The sequence below is a fragment of the Equus przewalskii genome, chromosome 9 (genome assembly GCF_037783145.1).
Source record: "Equus przewalskii isolate Varuska chromosome 9, EquPr2, whole genome shotgun sequence".
Classification (NCBI taxonomy): Eukaryota; Metazoa; Chordata; class Mammalia; order Perissodactyla; family Equidae; genus Equus; species Equus przewalskii.
The window spans coordinates 37,866,583-37,893,181 of record NC_091839.1 but is presented as its reverse complement, the minus strand read 5'-3'; the positions used below and the strand labels follow the sequence as shown (position 1 = coordinate 37,893,181).

The 26,599-nt window shown below is 38.3% G+C and overlaps 1 protein-coding gene across 1 annotated transcript in view; it reads left to right on the top strand.

Moving 5' to 3' along the window:
• Positions 1-25,548, top strand: part of TBX18 (T-box transcription factor 18) — a 28,741-nt gene extending 3,193 nt beyond the window's left edge. The window contains exons 3-8 of the mRNA XM_008513913.2: positions 1,108-1,209; positions 4,286-4,457; positions 11,641-11,808; positions 15,112-15,176; positions 20,881-20,975; positions 22,553-25,548. Of these exons, the coding sequence (XP_008512135.1) occupies positions 1,108-1,209; positions 4,286-4,457; positions 11,641-11,808; positions 15,112-15,176; positions 20,881-20,975; positions 22,553-23,277 (1,327 nt within the window). The 3' untranslated portion in view covers positions 23,278-25,548. The remainder of the gene's footprint in view (positions 1-1,107; positions 1,210-4,285; positions 4,458-11,640; positions 11,809-15,111; positions 15,177-20,880; positions 20,976-22,552) is intronic.
• The last annotated feature ends 1,051 nt before the right edge of the window (positions 25,549-26,599 follow it).

Below are 26,599 nucleotides of genomic sequence, written 5' to 3'. Positions count from 1 at the left end.
TAAAGGCCTCTACTCTTTATCTTACAGGTGCACTGAAATAACACTAAAACAGCCATCGTATTAAACTGTTCTCATGCCTAGTTAGGAATAATGGACTTTCTTTTCTCTGGAAGTGGTCTTTAACAGCATTATTGTTATAGAAAAAAATTGGTAAATAACAGTGCTAAAATTTGTGTTATAAGGTTAAATTAGCAAAAATTAGATTAACTGGAAGGGTCCTAGACATAAATCATTAGATGAAAGTTAAAAAAAAGAAAAAAAAAAAAGAAAGAAAGAACTGCTCTATTTGTTTTTCCTATACAATAATTTGCAGTTATATTCCTTACTACTCTGCTCTTTTAAAAAGTTAGGTGCATTTACTTTAGCATCTCCTTTGATATGCATCTCTGGAAAGCCAAGAGAAATGTGGATTTTCATTTGTTTTAATTAGCGAAGTTTTGAGGAAATGTGGTTAAATAAGAAAGTATTTTCAGGGTTTGGTGGGGAAAGGAATGATTTGGTAAATATACATTGTGTTTAGTTTCTGCTTTCAATAAAGAAGTTTTACTATACCTTTCAAATTTAGAGCAACTTTTACACTTCACCTTTACCACACTGCAGACAGGAAGTCCTGTCTCAATAAAGAACATATTGTTTGGTTACAGCATGGCACATTGGCTCCTTGTGGTTTTTTATAACCCTTTTAAAATTTCACGTTATAATATATTTTATCACTTTTAGAAATTCAAATTTTCTATTCCTCCCATTTGGAGCATTTTATTATCTGTGTTTTTAAAGCAAATATGCTTACTGATTTTTATTTAAAAAATAAAATACTTTCTTTAAGTGCTATTGTTCCTTCAGTGTACAATTCTTTTGCTTTTAGCTATGCTGACATTTAGGTAAACATGGAACACACGTACAGGGTACAAGAAATTACTTTAAAAGCCTTAGTTTTGATATGTCCTGTGTTCTGAGTCTTTGAATTATATTACCAAAGTGAATACTATAAATTCATACACATGAAAAATAGAGATTTGAGAGGTTTCTTTGCGTTTTCATTCTCCATGTGTAATCGCAAGCAAAAACAAAACCCAAACCGTCTTTCCTCCCTTCCCTTGTACATAGGCGCATGTTTCCAGCAATGAGAGTGAAGATCTCAGGATTAGATCCTCACCAGCAATATTACATTGCCATGGATATTGTGCCAGTGGACAACAAAAGATACAGGTACAGCCATCAGATGGATACAGGAGGATAAGGAAACGCTAGGATTTTACAGGCTGTGCCTGTTTGATCTGCTACGACTGTGATGTTTATTACCAGAAGCCTGCAGAATTCCCAGATCCACACTCCAACCCCTGTCAGTTCCAGTAGCCCAGATGATGCCTTCTCTCGCAGGAAATGTGAAAACTTAATTTTTGTTTTGCTTTTAATAGATACAGAAATGTCTTTAAGTATTGAAAACTTTTAATAGGGGCCAGTTTAGTGTTGCTAAACTAAATGTATCCTTTATATTTATTCATATTTTGATTAGAATTGAGAGGAAATACTAAGTTTGCAGATATACATAATACAAAATGAAATGTTTCATTTTCTTCATGATTTTTTGATCTTTAAATAAATTCTCTTTAACTTGTTACATTCAAAATCTTAACTGCAGGCTTTTTTCCTTTAATTTGAGAAAATTATTTATATTTTTTACAATTAACAAAAATAAAGTACCATATTCATTACAATATTAAGGCATCCGTAAACTAGCAATGAGTTTGGCACCTTACCATTGTTTTTTGGTTGTTAGTTACAGTAACTTTTTTTAAAAAACCTTCTGTAATATTTGGAGTTTGAAAGAGAATATATTTATCTAGTTAGGATAAAGTTGGAGAAGTTATACATTCTTCAGTTTCAAACCTACTTCTGCTCTATTTCTTCTGTAAGTAAGCAAATAAGCTATTTTCAATGACAATGCTTTTTACTTTCCTAAAGAGTTAAAAATGCTAACGTTTAAAAAAGGAAATTTTGAGTGGAAGATCAGAAGAAGCTGCTTTAAATTTTGGTCCTCTTTGTTTCTATTTTTTAAAAAACAGCTAGAGCATTTAGTAAGTTTTCAAATGGAATCAGATTTGGTTTTTCCCACTTTTTAACACTTAGGGAGTTGCTCTTTTGAGATGGGTTTATGGTGTCAAAAGTATACAGATTTAATTAGTACAGGCATATATGGAATACTAAAAAAAAGTGGGTCATAAAAAGGACAGTTTTATTTGTGTTTTGTGTATAAGTTGTATTACTTATTTTAACTAAATAACTCATTAGGGAGTTTTCTAAAATTATCTACTGTGTGACAGAAACTAGAAGGCATTGAAGTTTATTCTTTAAATAGACTTGGCTTAAAATCCGTATTCTAATTTGGGTTTGATGCTAAGGAAAATAATGTAATTCTTAATGAGCTTAGAAGTTATTCCTTTGTCTTCGAAGTTTGTCTCCTATTTCTTTCTCAAAATTTCCTCCATGTATTTTGGGTGGTTTATTTTACTTAACTGATTCCTATTGTTCTCACATAAAGCAAGAAGAATTTCAAGTGTTAGTGTTAAAATGCCAGATTTTAAAAGATCAAATTGTAATTGTAAAACATAAATTTGCTTTCACTTACCTTACTTTTGAAGAAGAAATTTGTTTTTTGCATTTGTATTTAGGATGTTTCACACAGAATATATAACACGTAGCATTTATTCTCTTGGTGGATGTGGATGTTTGAGCTATTCAATATGCATACCTTTTGAAGATTTTAATGGGGCATATTACTCTATTTTGGTAATATCTATATCCATAGTGCCATTTTGTTCTTGCTTTTCTAAGATTTGCATTTTATTTTCCAATTTTTTTCAGCAATAGTAGAAAACTTTTTTGGTTCATTCTTTGCTGTCAAAGAGTGGCATTTGGTCAAGTTAAAAATGAGCGTGATTTATTAGAATATCAAATTAATATTCACAAAAGCACATGCACTTAGGAACTTGCTTATTGAAATTACATTATATCAATTAAGTTGTTAGAATTAGTCTTAATTTTGTGATTATGTATTTTTTCCTAAGAAAAGAAATTAAACAAGACGTACAGAGCTCAAAAGAGAATGAAATACGTGCCTGTAGTTGAAACAAAGGGCTTCACCAGAGATGTTATGAAAATATTTGTTGCTATTTTAAAAAGCAATTTTCATACTCTACAGGTAGAATTTTCTAAGACTGTTTACAACTTGTTGCTTTAAATTGTATGCCGTATTTTAAAACACAATGGAAGAAAAATGCCTAAGTATAAAATTTCATTTTATACTCTTTTCTAAGTGATTCATCGATATACTAGTTTCTAGTTTTTGAATTAGTGTATTTTAAATTAACATTAATAAATGATAATTTGAATATAGGATTAAATATTATGATATTTTTTACTTGAAATATTGTTATTTAAATATATTACTCTTATTGAGTCAATACTTTTGACATATATAAACAAACAGAATGGGATGTTTTGTCTCTTAATTAGGGAAGTAGTACTAATTAGATATGCCATCATTTTCAAAGTTTGATTTGTATTTTAACTAGTGCTATGTGAAAACTAAAGAATTTTATTACAAAGGTCAAGAAAGAGAAATACAAGAGATAAAGACCTGCATTTTATGATTATACAGAATTTAAAAATTGAACTGAATACTTTATCCTTAATTTATAGTGTAATAGAATTAGAAAAAAGTTATAAATTATATTGGATAAAACTTTTTTCCTATGAAAATAAGAGTTATTGGAGCTTCTGACAATTTCCCCTTGCCTTTCTACCATCTATCCCATCAGCCTGTATGTAAGCCTAAAATGGGAAGTGATCCTAAAGGAAATGGGACACTTTAAGATAAAATTCTCAAGTATTTTTGAGATTTACTTAAAGGTGAGCTTGACAACTTAATAGTTCCTTTATGTCAACTGACTATCCAGCTGAAAACAAAATATCTTAATACAGACAGAATGTCTAATGTGAATAAGTGTAATTCATAAGAACTAAAATACTTACATTTATGGTGGTGATAGCGTGTATATCTCACTAATCCTTAACATACACTTACTCCGAGTGGTCAGTAGGCCACTGCTGCCTTACAGAGTTTATGAAAAGTGCTTGAAATCTTATTTTATATGAATTGGATATAAAGAGCAAATCATTGTATTTTAGACTTTGAAAAGGATGGTGCACATTTTGTCTGATTCTACTGAGTTACAAATTCCAAGAAAGCAATAGTCCACATACTGGTGTCACTGCCTTCTAGGTATGTTTACCACAGCTCTAAGTGGATGGTGGCAGGGAACGCTGACTCCCCGGTGCCACCTCGGGTGTACATTCATCCAGATTCGCCTGCCTCCGGGGAGACTTGGATGAGACAAGTGATCAGCTTCGACAAGCTGAAGCTCACCAACAATGAACTGGATGACCAGGGCCACGTGAGTAGATTGCCTCCCTAACACGCCACCGTTGGAGGGTGCAGCCCTATCTACACTGTGCCCAACTGAAGGAAATGAACTTTTTAAAGATTATGATATTCCTCTCCTGGTAAATCAGCATGTGCATAATCTGTGCAAAATCAAGGTTATATTTGCATCAGAGACTATGCCCGGGGCCCAAGTATTCTGTGAAGCATTTAATAGGTTAAAACTAGATACAGCATTTGTACCGGAATGAAAGAACCCCTGGCAGACGTTTTTAGCCAACATTTGTTTGAAATCCTGTGAAGTAAGTGCTAATTATTATACTCTGAATATGAATACTTGGGAATTGGGTTAACAGGGATAATGATTTATTGTGTACTGCAGATCCAGCTCTTTTCCCAGCTGAAGCTCATTGCCTCTCAGTAATGGTCCAGGCTTATGCTGTTTGTGCGTTCCATCTGCAAGCTCCCAGTTGTTTCATAATGACATCTAATGTGTCAAAATATGCTACAATAATAATTCTTTTTAGTCCTAAAACTGCTAAATCATGATACGTAAGTCAAAGTCAGCCATTCCAATAATAACGTCATTTTTAACACTTTATTAATTTTTATGCAGTATTGCTCCTAAGCAAAATTTTAATAAATAAATGACTCTGGATACATGATGATTTCCATTCAAAGCTAGCATTTCTGTTAGCTATTTCTATTACTCGACAGGGTTTTGGTTGAGGCAGGATTGAAATGCCTTTTGAAGAGTACATCTTATGTGAAATGAATATCAACTAGTTCATTTCTCAAAGGGGTGACAGTAAGATAGCATATTTATGAGCATATCTTTTAAAATGAAAATGTTAACTGTCACAAGTTAGTAAGACAGTGATGACAGGATATTATTTGCAAATTGCTAGACAATATCTTACTCAATTGACCTTAATGAAAACATTTCCGTACGAATTTCATTGTGGTACAAATGCAGAATGTAGATTTTTAAAATGTATCTCTCTCACATTGCCAGTGCTTTCGTCTTTTTGTTGCCTTTTATGATTTAAACAGAATCAGAAAAGTAACATAGTAGATTTCATTTCTGAATCCAACTTCATGCCCTATATTTTAGTGCAAGACTTCGTTTCCTTTCTTTTTATTCTGTATTTATACAGTCAAGTTGTAACAATTATTTTTTATTTGACTTCGGTGAAAGAGCAGTAGTTTCTGTCTCACTGAAGGAGCTGACTGTGAAATGTTGCCAGCATGTCCTTTGAGAGGTTCTTTATTTTCTTGGAGTAGAAAATTTAAAAATAAATGTCAAAAGCTTAAATATACTATACTTTTCTGAGTTCTACAGTTTGTGAATATATTTTTTAAAGAGATAATTGAGTCTAAAGACTCTACACTGTCATATATAAAGTAAAACTTCTTTTAATAATTTAAATCAATATAGTCATTTTATAATTCTAATTCTTTCAGAACAAATTTCTGGCTTTATATCTAACATATCTTTAATATTAGATATAGATCTAGCAATTTATCTATTTGATGTTAACTTTGTAATTTTGCTAGACTTTATTTAAAACTGTATTCTCCAGAGAAACAGAACCAATAGGTTATGTATAAATATATATATAGAGAGATTTATTTTAAAGAAATGGCTCTCATAAGTATGAGGCCTGGTAGGTTTGAAATCTGCAGGGCATGTTAGGAGAGTGACAACCCAGGGAAGGTGTGACGTGCGCTGACTCTGAAGGCAGTCTGGAGGCAGAATTCCCTCTTCCTCAGGGACCTCAGTCTTTTTTCTTAAGGCCTTCAACTGATTGGACAAAGCCCACCCATTATAGAGGAGGATAATCTGCTTTACTCAAAGTCTACTAATTTAAATGTTAATCTCATAAAAAAAAAATACCTTCACAGCAACATCCAGCCTGGTGTTTGACCAAATATCTAGGTACCATGGCCTAGCCAAGTTGACATATGCACTTAATTATCATGCAGCATTGTTTAAAACACAAAAGAATAGATTCAAATTGAAACTCAATTGTTTATGCCTAAATAATTATAATATTTCACTATTAAGAAAAAAAAATAGCAGAAAACAGGCAAAATCTAGAGAAGTGTGTCATCTACCAGTGAAATTCTTCTTTTAAGGTTGTGGCAGGATATAATATTTTAATGTTGTTGTTAGTACTGTTGAGTCGATTTCAACTCCTAGCACCCCTGTGGACAGCAGGGTAGAACCCTGCCCGGTCTTTTTGCACCATCCTCTCCCCTTCCGGCGCTCTATCAGACGATGCTCCACTGGTGTTCATAGGGTTTTCATGGCCAATTTTCTTCAGAAGTGGGTGGCCAGGCCCTTCTTCCTAGTCTATGTTAGTCTAGAAGCTCTGCTGAAACCTGTCCACCATGGGTGACCCTGCTGGTATTTGAAATACTGATGTCATAGCTTTCAGCATCCTAGCAACATGGAGCTGCCACAGTGTGACAACCAACAGACAGACGAGTGATGTGGTTCCCTGACTGGGAAATGAACTCAGGCTGTGGTGGTGAGAACGCTGAATCTTAACCACTAGACCACCAGGGCTGGCTAATACTTTCATAGGGGGAGGTAGTAATGTGTGTGGGGAACAGGAAGAGAAAGATATGTACCTGTGCATTTTAGAAGCAAGGAAATTGCCTTTGCAAGTGGGAAAAATGTACGTATCAGATACTAGAGGGGAATGTAGGATGGAAAATGCTCTTTTCTGTTATTTATTTTAAAAACTTACTTTCGAAGACTTTGTGAAATGTAGTAAAAGATAAGAAGCTAGTCTCTGCCTTCAGGAACCTTCCAGCCTAGATGGGGAGAGAAGACATGCACACGGATAACTATGCTGTCAGCTCAGAGAAGGACAGACACCATAATCCTCCAGCCAGGAGAGACTGGCAAGGCTTTGTGCAGAAGGTGTCTGTGGTGTTTGTTTACTCAGTTTGATGAACCCAAATAAGGCTAGTGATTAGGCATTTGTTTCTTATTCTATTATTGATGTGACTCGGGGTCTAAGAAGACAGTAGGACCACTGGATGGGAGTTTCTAATTCTTTCCTGATGCAGAGATCTCGCAGGGACTCACCCCTCTGTACTTATATGGTTGACGCCACTCCCTCCCAACCCAGTTCTAAAAGCAGTGGCGCTAATCCCTAACTAATCAAGCTCTAGACTCAAACGAAATGAGAGGTGATTTGCTAACTTGCTTTCTAAATTGTTTTCTTACTTTTTTTGGTCCTCTCAGTTCCCGGTTTTACTTTCCTAAAGATGCATAAACGTTCAACATAGTGACTTGAGATCTCCATGTAGACCTGGGACTTTTATTAAACACAGAGTGATTGCATGACTCAAATCCTCACAGGCTGTGACAGGGCCCTGGAGGGCATGAGACATGAGATCATGTGCCATTGAAGTTTTCTCCAAAGTGACTTTTCATCTTCTCAAAGACCAGGGATTGTTTAGAGAGGAACATTGGTGAGAATCTAGAGTGGAAATGTCCCACTGCTCTGCAGCTAAACTTTGAATATTGTGAAAACTTTATAATCCTCACTTGCTTCTTAGGGAATCTGTAGCCAGATTTATGTTGGATTGTACACAAACCAAGACTGGTCCTTGGGCTGCCCATGAGCAGATGCTTAGCATGTGTGGGTAGGGTATTTCCTCCTCATCATGTGCGTAATTCCCTATTCATCTGGAATTTTCCATCTGGAGGGAAATATTTACATGAGTATTTTTCCAAAGAATTAGAAGACATTTAACAGGTAACAGTGCACCTTAAGCCTAGGCAGGACTTGTACCCACAGTGCTGTGGTGCTTTGGAAGGAAGCACGGCCAGGTGGCCACAGCCAGGGGACCTGTGGGACGGCCTGTACTCCCAGGGACTGCTGAGGAGTCAATAACATAGAGTCACTCTAGCTCTGGTTTGTCCTCACCCTCTTCTCACTTATGCTCGAGAGTCAGGGAGGGAGAAAAGATATTACACAGGAGATTGCTCAGATCTCCCTGCTGGAAGGAACTTGCAACAGCTTAGCGGGCCAACACATTCGTGTTGGAGGGCAAGTCAGTTCCACTCTCTGAGGCTTGGCTTTCTCATGAGTGATATTGGAACCAGAGGATTTTGAGTGAGTCAAATGAGCTGAGGAACTTGAAAGTACACATTTGAAAGGAGGGCTTTATATATAGCGTCACGTCTGAAACAAAAACAAGGTCACCTTGCTGTGGAGCTTGCAACCAGGTGTTACTGCCTTGACCTCTGCCGTTTAAAGTGAGTCAGGATCTGGTATCACCAAAGTGCAGGGAGCCAGGTTTTTGTTATTTGCTCCTCCTTGATCCTTTGCTTGACTTGTTCCAATGCTGGCATTTAGGTCATCTAGAAAATTTCCAGAGTCAGCAGGTAGTGTTTCCCTATTGAGCTGTTTTGTAAGACTGGACGCAGCTGGCGTGTCTGTCAAACCGCAGACACTTTAGCCCCGTCAGATCAGAAATAAGTAATATCCTGCTTCTTTCAACACAAACCTAGGTCTTTAAAGCAGAAAAAACACGTGTTAACCTTCACATGGGAAAGCACCCGGTGTTTATGGACATAGATCCATGTGACTATTTGTGCCAATAGGTAATGCCAAAAAGAAAAAAATACCCTCCATCTAAACAGAACAGAGAACATGGAGCATGCAGATCAGATATAATGATCTGAGTTTGGGTAATGGGCATTATTATTGTGGTTTCCTTGTTTATAAGGCCAGTGGCTCTCCTGGTTCTACTCGTTGAATTAAATAAGCAAAATTTTATCGACCACTGGTCATTGTACGTTTGATAGTTCATTAAAAAGCAAATAATGCTATTTTATAAAGAACTGAGGCTTGTTTAGCATTCCCTAAAAACGGGGATGTACTAAATTCTTATACATAATATTGAAAGTATATTATTTTGCTTGAATCATCTTCAGGTTTCTATGGGCAGTTGCCCTTTAATGTGGAAACATAGGCATACATTGGCTATTTCTGTACCCTGCCCCAATATAATCTACTTTAAGTCATTTAAAAAACCCAGAAGGATATAAACAAGCAAATACAATTAAAATTTGTGTAGCTATGGAGAAATCTGCTTGACGCAACAAAGACTTCATAAAACAAGAACCTACTTTTCATTGACTAGTAAATAGAAACTCAAATCACATTTTGTTTCCTTCATTCCAAGTCAGTTCATTCTCATCTTCTGAAATTGGCTATGAACTCATTTTTATTTGTTTAATGTAAAGTAGCTTTCTCCAATTTTTCTTCTGCTCTGGGATTTGCTGATCATTAGGGTTATTAGAATTAAATTTTCCTTCTGTGTTTTTAAACTTTTTATCTGACTCACAGCAACATATACGTTTTATGTCATGACCTCGTGCACACACACATATACACGCAAAAGTAACAAGGTTTTGGCAATACAGTACTTATCCTTACTATAAGCAGCACACTCTATTTTTCTACTTTATTTTATAACTTTATTTCTTTAAAAAAATGCCTGGTGGCAACCCTTCAAGTTGATTTCATGAGCCACTAATGGCTTACTGGAGTTCTGTCCTTTTTTAGACATGGAAAGAAGCTTTTCCAGAGTTGCAGATTTGTGTGTGTCCGCAGGTGGGGATGAGAGCTATCATCCCCACTCACTTTTTCTTCATACTCAAGCTGCATCCCCATCAAGCAAGTCTGGTGGGCACGAATGTTAGATCTGCTGTCCAGGCATTTCTGCCACTGATAGAAAGAAAACGTTAGGGTAGCAAAAGAAAAAAGAAAAAAGAACCCTGACCACAGCACTGGTTACTACCAGAGGGTAAAGACATCCTCTTCTGGCAGCAAACATACTCTCCAGGTAGCAGGCTGTTTGTGTTTCGGCTGATTAAATGTTCTGAATTTGGCTTATTAAACTGCCTGCATTCTGAAAAACTTGAGGTGGGTCAAACAGTGTGTTTTTCCAAGACTTTTAAAAGTACTTCTCCTCCAAACTCCTAATACCCCAAAACCTGAATTCAAATCTAATAGCTCAGGAAAGACATAGGTTTGCTAACTAAATTCGTTACTGAATACCTGAATATGGAAGACCAGAGCAAATAGAAAATCCCACTGGATGAGGCTATTTCTTGACCCCACTGCCTCCGCCTCAAAAGGAAAGAACACATAAAGAAAAAATTCACCCACAACCCCATCTTCTAGAAACGATCACTGTTAATATCTTTGTATGGGTCCTTTTTACTATCTATTTTTATGTCATTGTGACAGTTTGGATCCTTTTTTACCATTTAAGATTTAAAAAGTTGCATTTCATTATGTGGTTAAAAATGTCATGAACAGCATTAGTAATGGCTGAATAATACCGTATCCCACTGTGTGAACTTTCATTTACCTAACCAGCCTACTCAAGTAAGTAGTTTATAGTTTTTCCACTGTTATAAAGGGTGTGATGCAAATCTTTGTTCACGAAATGCTTTTCTGGATTTGGAATATTTCCTTAAGAGAAATTCTCAGAAGTGGAATCATCGGGTAGAAGATGGTTGAACCGTATTACCAGATTCCCTTAGCAGAGTCTGAGGGAGCCAGCTTTTCTATCCCCGGGCATCTGGGTTTTGGAGGCCTTGTTGTGACGGAGGCACGGACACTGGGCTCTCCAGGCAAAGCAGAGACTTTGTGAGCTGCACGCAAGGCAGACCCAGAAGTATCCTTAAAATCCCGTTTGTCCTTGAATAGACATACTGTGTCACTAATAGAGGAAAAATGTTCTCTAGAAAACCTTGGTGTGCAAATACTTATTTTTAGGGGATGGGTGTGGTGGAATTTAAATAATCATTTCAATCACATTTTTAGTTTTATTGGTTTGGACTCTAAGTTCCATTCGGCTCATTACAAATAAAACGCTTATGAATTTATCCTCGTATTTTCAGCAATAGACAATTTGATGTTAAGTTCACGTGGTTGTAAACAGGGTTCCACCAAAATAATGATTTTCTTTTGTATTTTTATGCACAACTTCCCAGCCCTCCCTTTCCCAAAATAATAGACTTTATTAAATTGACACTTCTGCATCCTTGGAAATTTTCACTTCCAACTGGGATTTATTTGGCATGTTAAATATTTAGTCGTGGTGTTGAGATTGGGCAGAAGTTCCTGATAAATTTGGCTTTTCTTTCCTTGACATAGATTATTCTTCATTCTATGCACAAATACCAACCTCGAGTCCACGTCATCCGTAAAGACTGTGGAGATGATCTTTCTCCCATCAAGCCTGTTCCATCTGGGGAGGGAGTGAAGGCATTCTCCTTCCCAGAAACTGTCTTCACGACCGTCACCGCTTATCAGAATCAGCAGGTATTGTTCTCAGAATTGGTATCTTTCTAGACTTTTCATTTCAGGTGTAAATAGAAAGCTTTTCTATTATATATATATAATCCTTTATATATACAATATCTAAGCTTTTCTATTGTATATATTATATATATATATAATCCTTTCACTGTATCCAAATGTTATGAATTGTCACAAAGCAGTTGCCCTATATGACGTCCAGAGTATACAGATTCTAATAACAATTCTTTATCCATAACTCCTCAAGTAGTCTACTCCAGTGAGGATTTCTTTAGACAAGAATGTGTCTCATGACTGATGGTGTAAGTTTACTTTCCATTTTGAGATGTTGTGTCATGATGCCGTAATTAACATTGGAAAAGCTGAGCATTGCCTAGGAAATAGACATGTAAAATACGAAACGTGATTTGTAAAGCAGAGCGTGGGATTCGGTAGCTCAGTTTATTTTAAAACTACAGTTCATGTATTATGAAAAATATTTCAGAAGCATTTATATATATAGTCATTTTGGTATAGTTACAAAAAGGGCGATTTCTTTCAAGATATGCTTTCGTTGTGCTAGAGGGTGCTGGGCAAGCTTATAGTCTGAGAGATCAGCGATGGTGGAGTAGTCCTTTCAGAAAATTATAAATAATTTGAGAAGTGACATATGTCTTTTTATATGTGTAAGCATGAACATTTCTTTGAGGCTGTGTCAAGTAGGTAGAGAATTTAATGGAGGCAATTATCTAATCCATGCAATTCTGGCCAGTTTTCATAAGGAACAGCAATGTAGTTGACACTGATGTGGTCGGTGGTAGATTTTCTTTCTTAATTTCAGTGGTCAGCAGAATCATGTTAGGTCCCCACTTCTCCTCACATTTACATTCATCGCAGTTAAAATTTTAAGGCTTTATAATCCCTCTGTTGTGGTTTCTGTTGTTTTGAAGCTTCGAAGAAGATTCTGACCCCATCCTGCGTGTCCTCCTTCAGGGCTGAGTGGCTTGAGGCTCTCGCCCCCACGGAGACACCAGCCCCACAGCCGAAGCTGTCTGTCCTCACGTTCACATTGCCATGCATCTATAGAGGCTGTTAGGAAGAGACATGAAGTCTACCTTTAGGAGGGCTGGAGATAAGGAGGAAGATATTCTTAAAATGTGTTAGGTGCAGAAAATGATTTCTTTTTAAGGAAAAAGTAATGCGTGAGGAGTAAAGAAGAGAAGCATTTAGTACCTTTTTAACAACCCCAGTGCATCTTCTTTTGCTGTCTCTGTCTCTCTCACATATACACATATAAACAGTGTTATATGTGTGTTTTCTCCCATCTTCTGTGATACAGTAAACAGAGGCAGTGGGCTGTTGGTACGTGCTGGTGACTAACACCGATTAGCAAATGTTGATAAATCAATTAGGAGGGTGGAAAAATCAGAAGGTGGCAAATTGATAATGATAAAATGCAATCATGTTCATTTTTTAACTTCCCACTACTCTTTTGAAGAACTTAAGGAAAATTGGTAAGCCTGGTGGTTAACAGCATGGGCTCTCAAGCCTGGGGTCCCAGCCTAGTCCTACTGCCTAGTAACTTATGATTGTAGGAAACTTAAACCTCAGTTTAAAAGAAAACATAAAGTTGGGATAATAGCTACACGTAAGTTGTCATGAAAATTGAATGAAATAATATGCGTAAAACTCCTAGTATAGCATACATGGTATGCACTCAATAGATGTTATGTTAATAATAAAAATAATGATAATTGTGATATATCTCTATTTAGACAAGTCACCATTATATAAATCTGTACTCTTTAAAAATACTATTTTAAGTAAACATTTAAATTATTTAATGTTACTGAACATTTAAATGAACAGAGAATCGCGCTATAATGATTCATAATGAATTCCTTCAATGACATTGTCAGACATGGTGGATTAATTAGCAAACCCTTACATTATATCATTTATAATGTAGTTTTATCCACATGTGAAGACAATACCACATGGAGCACATGTATCTTAGGTGTTGCACAGATGAATGGAGGATGGCTGAGCACACACAGGACCATATGGGGGATTGCAGATGACTTTCCAAAGATGCCTTTCTTGCCTTAGTGTTACCCAACAATGTTCATCCTTAGCCAAGTGGTGCAATCAGAAGTATGTTCATTAACTTTGTGCATTCCACTGAACCAAGGAACGTAGAAACAAAACATGATGTGCCTCTTAGAAAATGGGCTGTCAGTCCCTTTGGGCAAAGTGACGGTCTGGTAAGAAATGGATGGGATGTTATTTATTAGTGTCAATTTTAAGATGGTGTAGCTGAAAACAAGTCGCTTTTAATGAAAACACTTAGACCACTTGTAAAAGTTTCCCCCCAAATCTTGAGGTCTTAGTGTGCAAAAAGCTGGTCAATAAATTAGAACTGTAGCTAAAGTTATCTTTTGGAGCTGGCCCCATGGTGTAGTGGTTAAGTTCAGCACACTATGTTGGCAGCCTGGGTTTGCAGGTTCAGATCTTTGGTGCAGACCTACAGCACTTGTTAGCCATGTTGTGGTGGCAACCTACATACAAAATAGAGGAAGATTGGCACACATGTTAGCTCAGGGCGAATCTTCCTCAGCAAGAACAAAATAATCTTTTATTTCTACTACAGGTATAAGATTTACCCACCAGAACCTTCACATAGTGGTTACCTCTGGTTAGACATTCACTGTAATGTGCTGACTAGGTCAGGACTCCACAGATAAAAGAAGAGAGAGTAAAACTTTCAGATGAGAGCCACAAAGACGATTCAAGGAGAGACAAAGAAAAATACGGAGGCAGGAAATTTAAAGGAGTTATTTAATTCTGAAGAAGACAAGGCTTCGTAGGAGCCTGACAACATTCAAGTGTATAAATGGCTGTTAAATAGTGGTTGGAGATTAGCTGTTCCCTGTCACCACTGTTGCAAGAGAAACAGGATTAAATCATATCACAGAATTAAAGGGAAGAACTCTAGTTCAGAGGGATTGTCGCACAGGGCAAAGTGTCCACAGATGATTCAGAATCTCCTTCTCTAATGATGTGAAAAGCAAAACAAACTTTTTTCTATTTGGAGCTTGAATAGAGGTGGGAGTGTGTCTTTTTCATAGATGTTCTAGGTGATTTCTGAAATTTTCTTCTAGCTTTGTTGCTAAGATGATAAAATACCTGGGAAATAGGGGAGAGAAACACAATAGAATCCTCTGACAGTTAGTTTTGGAATTACTTGTAGCTCTTCCATCATTTCCATTTATAATCACCTTGGCATTTGTAATAAGATTTGATGTGATCTTTTTTTCTACTCTGCAGATCACTCGCCTGAAGATAGATAGGAATCCATTTGCCAAAGGCTTTCGGGACTCTGGACGGAACAGGTAGCATTCTGGTGGTGATAAATATATCTGATTTTTTAATTGTGAATTTTCCATTACAAAGCAACCAGTTTAATTTGCTGACATGGTTTTGCAATCATTTCTGATGAGGTTAAATTCGTTAACACTATCGGATGTTGGATGTAACTTATTTAGGGTGTAGAGTTGTGACCCGCATGTTCCTAATGGGAACTTTGATGTGCAATGCTGGGGTGAAAATGGAAGCTCTTGGGGTACAGAGTGTGAGCTGCCTCTGAAGGGTCCATGGGGAGCCTGCCTTACGGGCCAGGGGCTTCAGTATCCCGTCAATATCTTCTCTGCATCTGCTCTGGGTTTAGAATTAGCGATGTTACAACCATCTCTTGATTCTGCCTTCAGAGTATGATGAAGTCTCTTGTTCCCTCAGACTTCTAACTAGAATATGAAACCGCTCCCCATTGCCAAGAGAGCTGATGTTCTTTAGTTTCCAAATTTGTCTTGGCTCGGCTGACAGCCACACACTTGTTTATTTTTTCTGTGTCGTGTTTTATGGTGTTTGTACTAAGTGGGAGAGCTACAACAATGAATTCCACTCTATTAATTTTATCAAAAAGCAGATCACCCTAGTCTGTGTGCCAAGAGTTTTTTTGAATTTATTGATATGCTTCTCTTCCAATATAGTTTGGTGCAACATTTTCTAAAATAACTGTTGATTGTAATAGACAATAATAGACAAACGTTCTCCAAATGCCTTTTCAGGGTAAGGCTTTGACGTAAATGTTTTTAAGAGCATTTTGTTTTTAAAAAGACCTGTGTGTGTGATTTTTATTACTTTATTCCAGAAATTATTCTAATACTCCATGAAAACTTGATATTGATAAGCTGTGTCTACATGAAGTCAAATCCCCTATTATCTTATTTTAGGGACAAGTTCATTTAAAGTTTTAGAGAGAAAGCAAGCTGGTGGTAGTCCAGATTTTTAGTTCTTTCAGCTGATTAATTGGAGTAGGTAGGTATAGACACAGACTGTTTCTCAGAATACATTCAAGTGCTTGCAGAATCCCGATTTCATCTTCATATAGGCATTGTTTAAACACCGTGCAATGTCAGGACTAACATGCGACTAAAATGCATCGACAGCAGAGCAGCCTTTAGCTCAGTGCAGATAGATCGACAAGACTCACTACTCACAGGGCTTACCTCTGAAGTTCCCCGCTCTGAAGGGAGAGTGGCAGGTAGCCCTGAAACGCGGTGTCTGCTGTATGCAAAGTATTCTGTCTTTTTACATGTCTGTTTCAAGGAGGAGAAGAACTTTGCTTGGCTTTTGTTATCTTACATTAGCTCCTGGTTGACTTTGCTTTTCAGAGGAGTTTTTGAAAATCGAACAATTTAGTAACTGAGATGGTCACTGGTGAGGTGACTGAAGGGAGCTTTGGGATGACTCCTTTTCCACTGTGACAAATACTTTGATGGAATCTTCTTGTGGTTTTGGTTATAGAAGAATAGTATTTATTGCTTGCAGTTCATTTTTCTTAAGCAGAAAATAAAATATATTAAAACTCGCTGAAAGTCCAGGAGGGCGGCACTGCAGCTTGGAGAGACAGCCGGGAGCTCTGTCCGAGACCTCCTGGAGGGCAGCTCTGGCAGAGGCCCCACTGCTGTTCACACTGCTTGTACCCTATTTGCTCATTTTGAAGCAACAAATTAAAACGTATTTTTAAAGGTATATTTTTGGTAGGTAATAATAATGAATAAACCTTCTACAAGGAGAAGCGTGATGATAAGATGCATATGACAAGTTTTCGGGAAGAATCCTAGATTTGTCAGCATAATGAAAAGATATTTGGTTTTCAAAATTTGGTCAGTGAAAAACATGACTGGCATTGGTGAAAATGAATTCAGTCCCTTGTTTGGTATGGTAAGGTCAAAATGCTAAGTTTGATATGAATTTTTCCTTCCTTTTGGCTGTTTCAGGAGTATATTAGCGTGGCATCATGGTGCTTGCTACTATTTCTTTCCTGACTCTAAAACTTTTAAAGTTTTTTAATGGACATACAGAAAACAATGAATTATATATTAACACTTTTAAAATTTTGTTAAAATTTAAGATTTTTATTTTGCTCCAGATGTTTAAACAATATCTCAGTACAGGGAAAACATGTTGAGTCTATTCTTAGCTTTCTTGTTAGTGAAATGAGTAGTTTTACCTTTTTTCTCATTAAAATTACTTGTCCTGCTTATCACAGATAAGCTCATCAGCGCTCACTTTGGAATGCTAAATATCTATAAATCAAGATTGCCCATGTAAAAAAATCTGATTTTAACACTTTCCATTGATAAATGCAAAAGACACTTACATGGAGAAGAGAGAATTTGGTCAGCTTTAAATATTTCTAACTTATGTATTATTTTCCTTAAGATAAAACAGAGTCTGAATTAGATGTAAGCCTTGGAAGGTGCTTGGTGTTGAGGGCTTGGGGAGAGGGCGTGTTTTTTCCTGTATTAATAGAGAAGAAAACCCCTGAGAAGAAATTCAATACATTTCTTAATGATTCCTGGTTCTGTTGTGTTGTTGTTATTGCTTTTTAAAATAGATTCTATTTAAATTTTTCCCCATACATGAAATAAACAAATTGAGCAGGACCAGAAATAAACATGGTCTTGTGACTTTTTTAAACTTTATAAAACAATTGCTTTAATTAAAAATTATCCCTTCCTGGCTGTTTATGGTTCTACAGCCTATTTTATAGGAATCAGTAGCTTCAGCCCTTAAAAGCTCTCCTGCAAGACATTCGCTACGTGAAAGAGAATTTATGTGCTGAGAATAGCTTCATTCTTCAGTTAGGCCTTAGGTTTGACCCTATAAAATTTTTTACTCAGGAAGGTACAAAAATTTCTTCTCTTTAAATACGTCAGGAAAAACAACCATTTTACTAAATAAACTTGGCCATTTGATAGCATAAATTAGGGTGGTGATAAAAAGTGGAAATTGTTCAAAGGCATCTTGTATAAATTATCGCCTTCGCTACACTCCTGCAGGAGGTGCCTTTTATCTTTTCTTTAACTGGCCAGGAAAAGTCTCCATTACTGGAGAAAATGAAGGCTTTTTAAAAAAAAAGTCCAGATTCAGCTAATAAATATTTTATAACTATTTCCTGCAAAATAGCCTGAAATCCTTTCTGGAACTTGCAGTGTGAAATAGCAGCCTCAAGAAAAACATGAATAACTTCAAATCAAAGCATTTGTAGATATGTCACCTAAGAGCATCTCTTTAAAGCTTAGGGTTCTATGCTTGTGATGATCAATAACTTCTCCCTAAGAATTTGGTCCACAGATTTGTATTTGAAGCATAACGAAGTTTGCGCTGCTAAAGCAAATAATGCAGTAATGCTCATCTCTATAGTTAGTAAATTTCTAAGTCCAGTGGATACTCATTACTTACCTCTTAGTCAACTCCCCTTGAAACCACTCCATGACCACTTTGGTATCCTTAATATTTAAAACTGTGATTACTAAAACTCATCTATGTGATAATTAAAAAGCAGTTTTATATAAAACTGTGTTCTAACATTCTTTTGCATTTAAAGAAGGTTGTTTCTGGAAAGTCATAAAAATTTAGTATTAGCACAAGATAAATATAATCAGCTAAACAGCACCCAGCATTCATTAGTCAAGTATTACATGCAACCTTCAGGCTGCATGGGGTTTGGGGACTGACCAGGCTGCCAAACTGCCCTCAAATCAATACTTGAATATCTATGAAATAGTACTGAGTGGCGTGATCTTGGATTTGGCTGGAAGTCACCTACAGAAATGATGTCTGGTTTGGGAAAAGTCACTTTGTAGCAAAGAACGTTAGAGCTAGGAGAGGATGCAGAGTTTCTGTATTCTGATCCTCACTTCCTGTGAAACTGAAGTCCAAGGAGGTTAAAACATTTGCTCAAGGTCACACAGTGGGTTTTAATGAGTTGCAGTCACGGCCCAGTTCTCCGGAACCCCAATCCAGTGTCCTTTCCACTAAATAGTCCTGTGGCTGTGGCACACTGATTACATGCACAGCCAGACTCTGCCCCTCCCTCTCAGAGCAGCCCACGTGGGGCACGTGCAGGTCCACTCTGTGCCCTGCTCTCCCCTTGGCAGCCCAGCACGAACACCTGTGTGGGGATGCTGACGGCTCTTTGAAGCACTCCCAGCACAGCACCCCCCTGAACCTGTGACTTCAGAGATGACTCAGCCCCATGGGTGGACTCACGTGAGGATGGTTCATGCACTCAAGCCTGTGCATGCACACACGCCACCCATCCACACACACAGCTGTCTCCTTCCATCACTAAGATGGGATAGTCATGCGCCTCATGCAGTCATGACAGAAATCAACAAATTAATGGAGACTATACTCCAAACATTCTAAGGAAGCAAATTTCATGTGTAAAACCTTGGAACAGAAGGGCAGATGACATGGTTTAATCTGCACAGTCACTTGCCATGGGTGTTTAGAGAGCTTTCACCATGTTGTGTAGGTGGCACGACTCTGTGGGGCAGCTTCCTCTAGTCTTAGTTCATAGTCATGACTTGGGGATGCAGGAAATCCAGAGGAGGGAACATGTTGAGTCTAGGCTATTAAAGATAGGTTCTCTCTTTAATATCTGCATTAAATACAGATTGTCTGTATTAAATAAAACTGTATCTAACAAGCACAAGAGATGTCTGAGTATTGTTTGACACTCAGGAAGCAGACATTCCCCACAATGGAGCTGTTTCTTGAAAAGCACAATGTTATCTAGATTAACAAATTGCTTAGGACCAAGGTGGTCAAGGGAAATGTAGTGAGGTCTGGAGAATGGGTTATGGAGTGAAGGGCCTCATTTCCAGAACCCAGAGAACTCAGTTATCTGATATAAAGAGGGGAAGACTCTGAATCACGCATGGTAGGAGACTTATGTATCTAGTTAGTGTAGTTGTCCTTGTTTTAAAATATGCATATATCATGTAAGTAGTCCGTGACCCACTTATCCTGTCTCTTTACGTATCCATTCATGAAGTGTATGTAGGGGCCTTAACATCATGTCTGATACTGATCCTAGCTGCATATCCCAGATTGCCCTGTGAGATCTCCTTTCTGCCATCCTCCCACACACGGGACTGCGAGGCCAGTCCTGCTCACCCTGGACCTCCTGTTGCTGGAGGGAGAGCCCACCCTCACTGCCCTGGGTGTGGAAGAGATCGTGCCCTGAGAGAGAAGTCTGTTTCCTTTGGATGAGTGCTCTTTTAAGCTGGCTGCCAAGGCACCGAAAGATGGCATAAGTGCCTCTCAGACAAGAGGTGGCTTTCCAGGGACATGCTTTTGTGGTAGAGCTTTCCTCATCAGATGGAGAAGTAATGTAAGTTCCAGAGCACAGCAGAGCCTTGGACTCATCAGCTAGGATGGAAGCTCTTCACCTCAGCTCCTTAGCCCAAGGAGACAGCTTTTTAACCCCCGAGGCTGGCTTAGTTTTCTGAGAACAGTAGCAGGACATCTTGTTGGCTTCCATTCTCTAGTGCTCCTGGTGGCAGAATAGTAGCCCATCTCTGAAGCGTTTCTTTCTGCTTGTGCCCAGCTCCTAACCTGCCAATGTGGGGGCCTTGTCAACACCAGTGGTGTGTTCTGAGCTACTTATTACTGGTGAAAGCTCCAACTGCTCCTAACTAGGCTTCTTTTGTCCATCCCCATCCTGACTCTTCCATTTAGAATGGGTTTGGAAGCCCTTGTGGAGTCCTATGCATTCTGGAGACCTTCATTGCGGACTCTCACCTTTGAAGATATCCCTGGAATTCCCAAGCAAGGTAAATCACAACGTCTCCTGGGTCACATACACAGCCAGTTCCTGCCAAGAAGCTCAGGCACTGAAAAACGCACAAGTCACTATTTACATGTACAATGGCGACCCCGGCACTAACATTGTCGTGTTACAGGTTCCATCTCTCTTCTGTGTGGTATGGAGATGAACCACGAGAAACGGCTGTTGTGGTTGTAGGTTAAGTCTCGGATGTTTTAGGCTATCTATATATTTCATGACCTTTACCTCACGCTTAAATCTCCTATTAAAATTACAAGTGGACTAGTGGGCTCTGGTGCCAGGTGCACCTCATGCGAAATCGCCAATGCCCGTCCCAGTTCACCCTGTCTTGCCAGCTTCTTTCTTCTCTTCCTTCAGCAGAATCCCCTCTAGGCAGGGTTATTTTGTTGGGTTTATGATGAGAAGTTCAGGCCCACTCAGGCAGACTTCCTTGGGCTCACCTCTGAGTATTTCCCACAAGTCAGGGCTGGTGTTTCCTCAGAGGGAGCTGCCTGCAAAGGGATGACACTTCCTTCTCTGCTCAGTACGTAGGACTCTGGCCCACCCCTGCCCTCATGCTCTTTACAAGGATCCTGCCCAGCACCCCGGTGAGAATTTCACATGCTGGGTTTTAGGTAATTATCATTGGTTGAATTGGGCTTTTAGATTATTTTCAGAAGCTATATAAAACACTGTCACTAGAGCAATGAAGGTTTTACAACCTGTCCAGCCCCTTGGAATTCTCCTCCCTGCCTAAGTTCTGTCAGGTTTGCAAACATCAATCTGCCAGCAGATCCAGAGACAGGGAGCCAGCCCCACCACCATTATTGATTGGAGGAAGGTTAACCACCCTCTGTAAGTTTCACAGGGCTGTTTCTTTGCTGAACTTCTGCTCTTGTGTTAACATGTGATTCACCAACCTGTTTTCTGGTTGGAAATGCAATTTTTCAAGTTCTAGACTATTGCCTATTGCAATAGCCAAGCCCTGCATGCTATAGTCACTGACCACTGACATGCACAAGCTTGCAGTGGGCAGCTGCAGAGATGTTTGAGGCTGGATGTGCCTTTGACCAGTTTTGGCTCTTTCCTTTGAGTTCCTTCTTTTTTCTTGCAAGAAAATATATTGATCCAGAGCAAGCTCTGCTAAAAGAAAGGGTAAAAGGTGGTTAGAAGAGAGGCAATGGATACACTTTTGGAACAAGATGCAGAATAAGATGAAATTTTTTTTCTGTAAAGTTGCTTGGAAAGTCAGTATTTGTAATATTTATTAAAGTAAATGAGCTAATTGAAAAAGCTAATTGAGGGAGAAAATTCTATGTGGTAGTGTCCTAACACTTCTGCAATAATAATATAAAAAACCCATCAGTCCCTGGGGAGATAATTTGCCTTGAAAATATTGAGAGGATCTGTGTTTAAAATATTTCAGTCTGAATTCACTTCAATAATTCCTTGAGAGCCGAGACTATCTCCATTTCATCTTTATAGCTTCCCTTGTCACCAGCCGTGCCTAGCTCGTGTTTACAAAATTGAAAGCAAAAGACTGCTGTGGAGTCAGTGCTCTTTACGTGTCACCTTGTTTTGCAGGAAACACAAGTTCCTCCACGTTACTCCAAGGTTCCGGGAATGGCGTTCCGGCCACTCACCCTCATCTTTTGTCCGGCTCCCCTTGCTCCTCGCCTGCCTTCCATCTGGGGCCCAACACCAGCCAGCTGTGTAGTCTGGCCCCGGCTGACTACTCCGCCTGTGCCCGCTCGGGGCTCGCCCTCAACCGATACAGCACATCCTTGGCCGAGACCTACAACAGGCTCACCAACCAGACCAGCGAGACCTTCGCCCCGCCCAGGACTCCTTCCTACGTGGGCGTGAGCAGCGGCGCCTCGGTGAACATGTCCATGGGCGGCGCTGACGGGGACACCTTCAGCTGCCCACAGACCAGCTTGTCCATGCAGATTTCGGGGATGTCCCCTCAGCTCCAGTACATCATGCCTTCACCCTCCAGCAACGCCTTTGCTACTAACCAGACCCATCAGGGTTCCTATAACACTTTCAGGTTACACAGTCCCTGTGCCTTGTATGGATATAACTTCTCTACATCCCCCAAACTGGCTGCCAGTCCTGAGAAAATTGTTTCTTCCCAAGGAAGTTTCTTGGGGTCCTCACCAAGTGGGACCATGACCGATCGGCAGATGTTGCCCCCTGTGGAAGGAGTACACCTGCTTAGCAGTGGGGGTCAGCAGAGTTTCTTTGACTCTAGGACTCTAGGAAGCTTAACTCTGTCATCGTCTCAAGTGTCTGCACATATGGTCTGATGAAGCCATTAAGTTAAACTACATTCGAATCTAATGTATTTTCTTTCTTCCTTTCCTTTTTATTTTTTTTTTTTGAAAGCAATAGGATAAGAAACTATCAGTAGCTTGTAAAATGTACATATAATAGAAAATGAAGGCTCACTGACTTGTTTGACTTTCTCATGGTGAGACTGTAATTATCTATGGTATAGATGTATACTGTATATAGCATGTGGAGTTTTGTGGCCAGCAAAACCACATCCTCCCTCTATTTTTTCTCCTCGTTCATCCAGTTGCATAGAGTATTGGCATAAATATGGTATTTTTAACCAGAGTTCTCAGATTCTTTCAAAAACCAAATGGCAAACGTAAAACTTGGCATTGATACCAACCATACTAAGACTTACAACTTAATTTATCAGAAGGATGCTCTACACAGTTTCATACTTGAGCGTTGATAACCAGCAATAACCAGCACACAGAGACTAGTGATTTCTGCTTTTCTTGGGCGCATGTGGGAACCTACTGCAAAAGCCAGTTGAAGTCTTAGTATTGGTTCTGAGGTCTTTGTGATTATGAAGGATTAACTTTTGTCTTCCTGCTTGTTCTTATTTATCACAGATATTAGGTGACCTTGGGTCTATAAGAATCCATAACCCGTAGTAATTGTTTTCTTAAGGAAGATGGAGAAGAGGCTTGTGTTTTTTTTTCACTTTTCATTGGGCCTATAGAGGTATTTCTTCATCTGCGGAGAATAAATTTCCAGTATTTTGGATTTTTTGCTTATTTTATTAGTTTAAGTAGACAATTAAAGAATGTTCTATACACATTTTTAATTTCAAATTTTCACCAGGGAAGGAATATGTGGTATGAGTGGAATGGCAAAAAGAAAATAGATCCACCTCAAATTCTTGGATGCCAGTGAGAAATGTCTGTCTTTTTAAATCAAGAGGAATAATATCATCAGGTAGTCTTTGGACTTTGTAGTGTGTTTTCCCATTCAGGATGTTTTTCCATCTTGCTTTGAGATTCCTGACCCATGGTCTATCAGTAAGGAAAAAGACATTTCTGCTACTTATGTCTCGAAACTCCTACAAATTCAGACCTCACCCTTCCTTAACCTTGTCCCTCTGTCTGAGTCTTTCCCAAAACAGATCAATTCTGGGCCTTTACGGTGTTAAATAACGCTGTAAGGAATTTCAGGGGGTTATCTCCAGCAATCTGTCTTTTGGGGGTTGTAGTGCAAAGGCCGAGGCCCATTCCTATAAAAGCCTCTTGGAGGACTGGGGAGGAAGATACTAATTATGATAAAGGAGCTATAAAACTTTTAACCTCAACAGCATTTTTAACCTTGAAACTGGAGCAATGAAAACACCATTATTTTTTTTTTAAATCCCTAAAATAGTGTGTACGTGGTTTAAGTTTTCAAAACAAGTAACTTTGATAGCACATTGTGAAATGAATAGGAAAGGCTAAGAATGCATAATGAGGAGGTTACCTATGTCTGTTGAGAAACTGATACAATGTGTCTGTCCGTTGACTCATTGCATTTCACATATTTGCTGAGCTAAAACTGTGATTTCCTTTTGGTGCTAAACAGAATTGCTTTAACTCATCCCTAGTTTAGATGGGGAAAGTGTATGACTCCTGGTTTGCCTCTTTACTTTAAAACAGCACTGCTGTTAGGTATTTAGGGGGATTACTCTTTGAACAGTATTTGCACAGGAAATGATCTGTTTATAGGTAATGACAAATTTCCTCACAGATCCTGTAACAATTCGTCAAATTAGGATTAATTTTTAGATTTAAGGTTAGCATGAAGGGACATGAAATATTTCCAAAGGCAGGTCTGTAGAAGATTTTGTGTATGGCATGAATACCTTGACCAAGATTTGGGAAAAGTCCTCATGAGAACATCCCAGCCTCAGTGCTTGGTATAATTCAAGGAGAACAAGAAAGTTTTCCATCTTGAGAAAACACAGAAAGTAATGATCTATACCCATATGTATTAATAAGGAGAGCATTTTCCTTTTTGCGGTTGGTGATTTAAGTTGACACCATAATATGAGTAGAATTTTTTATTAATCTTTTTTTTGGTAAAATTTAGCAATATTGTACAAATGCTATTTCCTTTAGGTTTTACTGTAAATATTAATCACCATGTCACTTCAAAGACTAGTCTTTTATCCTTATATTAAATGCCATACATGCATTGATAATTATAATTATATATCTGTATTTTATTAAAAAAGTGCCTAAGAAATTATATATTAAAGTGTGTTACTAAACCCTTTTATGACTTTGGAGGGTAATCATTTAAAATGTCTGTAAGTGTTGTTCCAAGAATAAGCACACACCCCAAACACAAACTCTGTAGCTTTCAATTACAGGGCATGGAGAAATGGGCCTGGTGTTCATTTCTCACGTGTTAAATATAATTTCTTACCCTGACCATGTCATTGAAGGTGAAGCCCTGACAAATGTTGAACACATGAAAATTCAAATGTGAGAAGAGGAGGGCAGAGTGGGATGTTTTGTTTCGGGTCCAGGGGAGAAGGGCAAGGATACAAGAATGAGCTGCTTGTACCACTGACCAGTGATGACAGATCACTTCTAAGCCCCTTGACTGGAAAACATTCCAAGGGACATTGTGATGAGGTGAGGTTGCGGCTATCACAACCAGTCACATTTTGAAAATTAACACTTGCTTCCATACAAGCTCCCTCCCAGGGGTCAACATCTTTTCACGAGCGGGGCACCCAGTTGCTGACCCCAGATTTCTGGAATGTAGGGGGTCAGGAGACTTTGGTGGCCCCCAGAGGAGGTTGGGGCACAGTGTTGCTGATATAGCAAAGGATCATACTCACTCTTTACATTCATTAGTGAAATTTTGAGCAAAAGGAATCTCACTTTTAAAATGTGAATACCTTAGTCATCGTCCACCATACTTAAACCTATCAGCAGCTTACACCATAGTGTGAATTTGATAAGCAGAAGCTTTGGAGATAGCTGGAGATTTTATTAGGTGAGAAAAGTAATTTTTCGAATAAGGCAATTCTGGGAAGATTTCAATAGGGAGGAGAAGGTGCAAGAAGAGGCATCTCAAACCAAAGCTGTCATGGAATCATTAAAAATAGTCGTTTCATGAGCTTCTTTCAGGAGTCATGACAGAGTTCATGGATGCTACGCCAATGCTCTCTCTGATTAGACATGTTTGTGAAGAAAATTTTATCTCAAAGTGTAACAAGTGCTGGGTTTCCTCGTGAAGAATGCATTGACTCATCTACATAAAGCTTTTCCTAAGCCTTCCATTGGAAATGAAATAATCTTATTAAGTTATTAC